Below are 8,343 nucleotides of genomic sequence, written 5' to 3'. Positions count from 1 at the left end.
TCTTAGAGGCTTCTTAGATCAATTCTTAGAATTGAAAGAAAACTCAGAGGTCATCTAGCCCAGCTGTCTCTGAGAGGCTTCCCAGGATGTGGGACTTGCAGTTTTAAAACTGGGAAAGTCCCAGAAAACCTCATGCAACAACCACCCCCGCCTTCTGTAGGAATCCCTTCCTACTTGATCAACATAGGTTATTACTGTTTCCAGGTCACCGATGAGGCTGGTGGTCAGCCAAATCTCTGTCAGAATGCTCTCAGGGATGGGAAGGTAGGTCAGGGGTCTTTGGAGGCTGGCTCCTCAAACTGAAATATTTTTCCCTGTCATTTATATGCATTGGTCCTTTCTTATATGCAAATCACCGGTCTTCAATTTTATAAGTTTAGAATATCAATTTGAGAGGTAAAAAAAATAAAAAATTAAACAACCCCACCTTCCTTATTCCCCAGTTTAATGTCATGATTTCAGCTTAATTCAGCATACAAGGCCTGTGCTAGGCCCAGGAAGGGATCTAATAAAAGGACAAGGACCAATGAACAAATCTATAAAGTGATATATTAGACTCATTGATAAATGTGTCTAAATATGGGAGTCCAAGATAAGTGCCTCTTTCAGAATAAAAATGTGTATAAATATGCATTGCATATAGAAAAGCAGATAATTAAATCTAGGCCATAGCTAGTTATTTGTTACAGTTTATCCCATCACACTTGACAAGTTAGTTCAAGTGGGCTTGATTGAGTATGTGGACATCTTTAGCTCTCAGGTGGAATGACAAACTTTGATCAAAGAAAAAAAATTATATTGTAAAAATAGTACTATAAAGATAATTTTGAGACAGAAGAGACAAGGGAAGCCACAGCTTCAATTATAATCCATATTCACCAACTGTCATTATTAACAAGGAGATAAAACGCACTATAGTTAAATGTGCATAAGGTACTAAATTTAGCAGCTGTGCAATAGCATTGAAATGCAAAATAAAAGGGAAACCTAGAATAATTTTTGCAAAGCAAAATAAAGAAGAGATTTAGAATTAATATTAGAAATACAATTAATTTGGCTGAAGCAGGCAAACACGTTACTTAACACTAGCCTGAAATATACTTTGAGATAAAAATAATCTGATTTTTCTTTCTTTCAACTTTTTAGATTTTCTACACAGGCCAAACATACCAGATGATCGTGAAATTTCTACTTTAATTTGCATGCCTAAGTATAGTCTTGCACGTTAGAAATGAGAACAAAATGAAATGTAACCAATAAAATGTAAGGGAATACATCTTGGTTAAAGATGGAATCAATTCTCAGACATTTGAGAATAAATGCTTGGTATCAGTAAAAACAAATTTAAGCTTATGTCATGACTATCCGATTCCTCTTAATTCTACCAATAGTTCTATAACATCAGTGTAACCTGATTTCTGGATTTTTTTTTTCAATGCAACAGATCCTTTGTTTAATTGATGACTCTAAATTTGTCAGGTGTTTTGGAGGTTTGCGTGCATGAACTTGAAATTTGAAGCCAAAACCACAGAAAAACATGCTATGCATGTAGCAAGTAAGTCTTATAGACAGTATATTATTTTTGTACTTGGAACTATTTCATATGATGGTTATCACTAGTGTTGGGATTTTTGAAATCCTATAATTTTTAGCAAGAAGATGTCTAGATGTGACCTTGGATCCTGAAATTCTAGCCAGTCATGGACCCAAAATATGCAATTTAAAAATAAAATAATAAAATTGGGATAACTGATGGTATTTTACAGACACAGTAAATATGAAATAATGAATTTTTAGTTTGATTAAACGTGTTATAATTTTTTAAATTTGAGTATCAGTAATAAAAAGTATACTATTATCATTTCTACACTATTTAACATGCAACTGAAAAATGAACCCATTTGCTTAGAATAACTTCCCAAGAGTAAAGATATTAGTAAGGAATAAATAGAGTAAGTAAAAGGAGTAACACTGTTACCTCACGTGATGGATTAGTCTAGGAAACAAAGGATCAGAAAACACTTCAGAGGGTTTCTTAATATATATTTCTTTTTTTTTTACATTTGTTTCAAGTTCAATTTTCCAACCATAGTATGACATCCAGTGCTCATCACATCCTGTGCCCTCCTCAGTGCCTGTCACCCAGTTACCCCATCCTCCCCTCCTCCTCCCCTTCCACAACCCTTTGTGTTTCCCAGAGTTAAGAGTCTCTCATGGTTTGTTTCCCTCTCTAATTTTTCCCACTCAGTTCCCCTCCTTTCCCTTATAATCCCTTTCACTCTTATATTCCATGTACTTAATATGTATTTCTGAGCTTGCTTTGTTGAATCCATGTGATCTCTCTGCTCTCTCTCAGACTTTTTCTTTGTAATCTCACTCATCTTCTTCTGGTCTTCTGTCCTGATTGCATTTCAGCGGTGTAAAGGAGAAGGCTGTGTTGATGCTCTACTTTCCAAAGGAATTTTATGTTATTTTTTCTTTGAAAATTAAGAACCATCCTCCACTGGCTGGAGCAGGATTTTAGGGTGAAGATAGAGTTAGGCTGCCTTCAGGTCTTTTATACAAGGTCCTGATCATTCTATTTTGCATTTTTCTATCAGAATTATTCTGTATATTAACATACCTTACCTTATTAAAATAATTTCAATTTTTTTTAAACAAATCAGGGAAGTCACTAAGTATTGGCATGTCTCTGAAAGGCTTTTTGTAGAAACTAGGATATCTTTTTTTTTAAGGAATAGGGGAACAAAAGTAAGTATGATCATAATTCATCATATGATTTCTAAGCCAAGACATTGTGAATCCTTCACAGTAAGATGAAATGTGTGTGCTTTCTTCCTTAAACATACAATATTACATCTTGGGGTCATTTCCCCCATGTCTTTTGCTATCTAAATCATCTTTTCAACTAAATATGGATAGTTAAAATTCCACCTCTCCAATATCTCTATGAGAGAGTATGTTGTCTTCAAGAAGTTAGAAATGGTAAATTCCCTTCCAAACCTGTTTGTCTGCCCTACTGATTCTCAAAACTATGAGGCTGGATTTGCACTATTCAGTTCTAAATAAGTTACTAAATAAGAGTAACCAGTTAGTTAGGATGTTATTCATGAACACAGGATACTGACTCATTCATGAATTCAACCAATGAACGTGGGTGAGATTTTTTAAATTTATTTTAAACTGAAACCAAAGAGTCAGAACAGTTATTCCTTTTTAAAAAAATCAACTATGTTTTAGTTATTAAATTGTTTACTTATTTTGAGGTACAATTTACGTGCAACATCCTGTTACTTTCAAGTGTACATCATAGTGATTCAATATTTTTATACATTATGAAATGATGCCCGTGGTAAGTCTAGTTATCCTGTCACCATACAAAGTTATTATGCTATTATTGACTATATTCCCTCTGTCTGACATTACAACCCAATGACTTATTTTATAACTGGAAGTTCATACCTCTTAATCCCCTTCACCTGTTTCACCCACCCCCAACCCCAGCCGCCTCTGATAACCAAGTTTGTTACCTGCATTTGTGAGTCTGTTTTTTTTTTTTTTAAGGTTTTATTTATTTATTCATGAGACACACAGAGAGAGGCAGAGACACAAGGGAGGTAGAAGAAGGCTCCCTGTGGGAGCCCAATGCAGGACTCAATCCCAGGACCACGGGGTCACGCCCTGAGCTGAAGGCAGAGGCCCAACCACCAAGCCACTCAGGCATCCCTGTGAGTCTGTTTCTGTTTTATTTTTTAGATTCCACATATGAATGAAATCATTAGGTATTTGGTTTTCTCTGATTCATTTCCCTTAGCATAATGCTTTCGGGGTCCACCCACATTGTGGCAAATGGCAAGATTTCACTCTCTTTTATAGTTAAATAATATCCATTACGCGCGCACACACACACACACACACACACACACCTTTTTGATCCATTCATCTACTCATGGACCGTTAGCCTGGCCATTGTAAATAATGCTGCAGTGAACGCGGGAGTGCGTGTCTATCTTTGGACTGGTGTTTTCATTTTCTTTGAATAAATACCCAGAAGTAGGGTTGCCAGATCGAGAACAGTTATTGAGATCTCAGATGAACTCTGAAAATCACTTCTGAAGATAGGTTCTTAAACTCACAACAAAGTACACAGCGAAAGGCTAGACAGCCTATGCACGTACACTCCTAACCACCACATACAAAACAGAACAAGAAACAACAGAGAAGTAATTCCAAAGAACTTTTAAAGGTCTTCCCTAATATATTGGTTTCTTAGTTTGGATATTTTATCAGACTATGATATACTTTTTAATCAAACACATAAACCAATTTGTGAGGAATTTAGGAGCATACTGTTTTTACATGATCCTCATAAATTCATGGTCATTTCACTCTTACTATACCACCCACAGGTAGTTACATCTCCTGAAGCAAACTTTCAAAATAAGTTCACCGTATGGTGGAAGTCCAGATCTTAAGTTTTACCCCCGAATTACATCTGACATTAGTATTCTTTAGAAACCATAAGATTTGGAATTTCTCTTCATATAGTTGATTTTCGTTTGTTTATTCAATACTCAGTAAGTACTTCCTGAACACGTACCCTGCGCCAAACGTCGCAGGCTTTGCACTGGGAGGCCAGGATGCCGGGGAGAACAACAGTGACCTACTACCTAAGGTTAAAGGCCTCCGTTCACAGGAGACACACTGACCAGGCCTCGTGTAAGCACCGTCAGGAGGCGTCTCACTGCGTCTTCCCAACAACCCCGTCATAGGTCCAAGTGAAACCCTGAACAGGGGGAGAAACTGGCTCGGGGAACCTCGGTGACTTGGAAGGAGCACCGCGCAGTGAGTAGCAGCAGCAAGAACAGAGCCCATCGCCGGGGCCCCTGCTGTGCTTCCCCTGGGGCTCGGCTCGGCGCGGCTCGGAAGGCAGGAGGGAGCTGGGGTCGTAAAGGAGGTGGTCTTCCCAGTGCCTCCCTTAATAAGCTGTTTCCGGGCAGGTGTGGCAGGGGGAGAAGGCTGGAAGCATCTCACAGAAGAGCACACCTGAGGCCGGTCCTGCGGAGCCGGGAGGAAGCTGTGAAGCAGGAGGGTGTGTGCCCACGCGCCGGAGGAAAGGAGGGCGCCGGGGCGGAGGCGAGGCTGCCTAGGTCGGGAGGACCGCCCTGAGCGCCCTGACACTGTCCTTTGGGGAGGCTTGGGGTGGAGTAGCAGTGAGTCCGTGGGGCCTTGAAGGACTTTTAAGCAGGGAACGAGTTATCAGATTTGTACTTTTAAGGGTGACTCTGGCAGAGAAGTGTGGAAGAAGGTGGCCTGACGGGGTGGTGGTGACGGAGGTGCCAGCGCTGCTTGTGAAGAACCTGGAGGCAGGCCGTCCCAGCTTGCTCGCTGGGGGAGATGGCGAGGTTATGAGACACCACAGGCCCTTGCAGGAGAATCGAGAGTAGTGACAGACCCGAGACAGGACCTTAACGTTTTGAGGCCCAGTTGACTGGAGAGGAAGGGTGCGTGAGAGGGACCCCGTCCCCTCTGGGTGGGATGATCCTCGGATTTCGGAACTAGGGAGCTGGAGGGATAGTGCTCATTCTAGAGACTTCTAGAAGAAGCCGTTGGAGGTGAGTTTTGGATGTGATATACTTGGGGTGACTGTGGCTCCTTCCACTGGGGGACGGTCAAGAGGAGGCGAGACACAGCTGGTTGTCACTAATTCATGAATGGTTCCACTCAAGAGCCACCCTTTACCTCTCATCGTTACCCTGCCATCAGTCCCCAGGGCCTGTCAATTGTACGTCCCTAAACATTTCTTTAATCCCCACTTACGTACATCTCCGAATTGGTCATCTGGGTCCCTGGGCGCAGTGCCAGAGAGCAGGCACCACCTCTGTGTTTCCGTAAGGCCCTTCACAGTCAGACCTTCTCCAGCTTCATGTGTCTTGACACCGTCCCCAGGGAGCCCGCACTCCAGCCGCGCTGAAGCAGCCACGCTCCCGAACGGATCCTCATCCCTCCCTTCTTGTGGCCGACAACAAAGACACGTCTCCAACTCCAAACCCCATCCCTGGCGCCCGCCAGAGAGAAGCAATAATGAGTAAGACAGGCCGGCGCTCCAAGAGCCACATTTGTGTCCCTTCTTGGAGGGTCACTGACAGCAGAGGCGAGGCCCCGCGACGCTCATTTAAATCAAGCAGGCAATTCTACTGCAGAGAATCGGGGGGTTAACTTAATCGGAACAGAAAGTGGATGGTTCAGGTACTCATGTTGGTTAGTTCTGGAATTAGCGAAGTATGGATCCCTGCACAGGCGCAGCAGGCAAAAAGGTAAAGGAGCTTGTTTTATTACAGTGTTTTTAACTACAAGTAGGCAAAGCAAAATTTATAATAAAACATTCTCCTGAATACTCCGAATTCTAAAAAATGTCTTGGCTGTCGATCCCGGAACCTGTAACTACTCTATTTGCATCGAATGCATAGAAAGTGAAAAAACATTTATGGCCAGAAACAGACTTTTAACTTTCACTTCGTAAAGGCAACATTTTCTGCGGTCCAGACATAAACGCTTGCAATAATCTTGCTTAATGCAACCCGTTCAGATTAAGCCAAAATTATCCCAGAGAATTAAAATCAGAAACAATCTGGGAGTTGTGTGAACTGTGATCACCCCCCCTCCCCCCCGCAAAAAAAAAAAAAAAACCCCGAGAGGATAAACATTCTTTTTGCCAAGATTTCTTTGGGAACCCCCTGTGCTGCTCCGAGGAAGACAGGCCACAGGTAGTACCTAGTGTGTGCATCGGACATCTGGCTTCAGAGGGTGATTTATTTTCGGGGCTGCTAAGCGGTGACGGGAGCACATCTGCTTCCCCGGTGGCCTGGGGTTGGTCTGTCCCTCCGAGCCCGAGCCCGAGCCCTGAGAGCAGCGGGTGCGGCCTGGAGCCTGAGGCCCCGCGGCCGGCCGGGCGCATCCATCAGTCGCAGCTGACTCCGGCTTCAGGGTCAGGAACGGCTGGACGGCTCTGTGCCTCAGTTTCCCCGTGCACAGAACGGGGCTGTGGAAGGGGTTCCGCGGGGTCACGCGCAGCTGGGGCAGTGCCTGGCAGGTGGCCCCGTGTGCCTCAGTTTCCCCGTGCACAGAGGGGGCTGCGGAAGGGGTTCCGCGGGGTCACGCGCAGCTGGGGCAGTGCCTGGCAGGTGGCCCCGTGTGCCTCAGTTTCCCCGTGCACAGAGGGGGCTGCGGAAGGGGTTCCGCGGGGTTCCGCGGGGCCGGCGGGTGGCCGGCCTCCTCGCACGGGCACTAGGACTGCGCCGGGCGTGCCCGCGTCTCCGATATTGGCACAAGCAGCGCACACGGGCTGGGACGAGGGGCAGGGCCACGTGACCGTGACCGTGACCGTGACCGGGACCGGGACCGGGACGGGGCCGCAGCAGGGCGGGGCGCCGCGGGAGGGAGGCCGCGCCCGCGTGCCCGGCCGGGGCTGGCTCCGGGGGCGCCCGGGCCGCGGGGGGCGGGGGCGGGGGCGGGGGCGGGGGCGGGGGGCGGCGGCGCCGGGGCCGGTGAATCATCGCGGCGCACGCCGAGCCCGCGGCGGCGGAGGGCGGCGCTGGAAAATGGCTGAAGCGGGCGCGGGCTTGCTGGAGCAGCTCAAGTCCTGCATAGTCTGGTCCTGGACGTACCTGTGGACCGTGTGGTTCTTCCTCGTGCTCTTCCTCGTCTACGTCCTGCGCGTGCCCCTGAGGATCAACGACAACTGGAGCTCGGGTACGGCCGCCCCCGCCCCCGCCCCCGCCCCGCCCCTCCCCCCGCCGGCCCCGAAAGTTCCTGCAAGTCCCGGGGCCGCGCGCTCGGGGCCGCGGGGGGGCGCTCGGGGCGGGGGCGGGGCGGGGCGGGCGGGCGGGGGGCCGGGGGGGGCCGCGACCGCGGAGGTGGAGCCAAGCCGCGCACTCGCCTCGCCGCCAGGCGCCCCCGCCCCGCCCCCGCCCCCAGTGCGGTCGGACCCCGCGGCCTCCCCGGGCGGCGGCGCTCGCGGCCGGGCTGTCGGGGCCACAGGGACCCGCGGGACTCGGACGCGCGGCGGGGCTGGGCGCGACCCCGCTGACCCCGCTGACCCCGCCCCCGCGGCCCCGGCCCTTGCGCCCCCCCCGCCTCTGCGACCCCCCGCGCCGCCCGCCCCTGCGCCCCCCGCCCCCGCGCCCCCTGCCCCTGCTCCTGTGCCCCGCGCCCCTGCGGTCCCCGCCCCTGCGCCCCCTGCCCCTGCGCCCCCCGCCCCTGCGCCCCCCGCGCCCTCTGCCCCTGCATCCCCTGAGCCCCCTGCCCCTGTGCCCCCGCGCCCCAGCGCCCCCCGCCCCCGCG

The 8,343-nt window shown here is 48.4% G+C and overlaps 1 protein-coding gene across 8 annotated transcripts in view; it reads left to right on the top strand.

Moving 5' to 3' along the window:
* The first annotated feature begins 7,521 nt into the window (after positions 1 to 7,521).
* The window catches only part of ST7 (suppression of tumorigenicity 7), a 241,643-nt gene continuing 240,821 nt past the window's right edge, over positions 7,522 to 8,343 (top strand). For 2 of the 8 annotated variants that reach the window (XM_077856026.1, XM_077856018.1), the window contains exon 1: positions 7,522 to 7,752. In XM_077856026.1, the coding sequence (XP_077712152.1) occupies positions 7,602 to 7,752 (151 nt within the window). In that variant the 5' untranslated portion in view covers positions 7,522 to 7,601. The remainder of the gene's footprint in view (positions 7,753 to 8,343) is intronic. The other 6 variants (XR_013356384.1, XM_077856016.1, XM_077856020.1 and 3 more) reach the window with 6 other exon arrangements.

This window comes from Canis aureus, chromosome 18 (assembly GCF_053574225.1).
Source record: "Canis aureus isolate CA01 chromosome 18, VMU_Caureus_v.1.0, whole genome shotgun sequence".
Classification (NCBI taxonomy): domain Eukaryota; kingdom Metazoa; phylum Chordata; class Mammalia; order Carnivora; family Canidae; genus Canis; species Canis aureus.
Note: the sequence above shows the minus strand (reverse complement) of the source record. Positions and strands in the feature narration are given on the sequence as shown.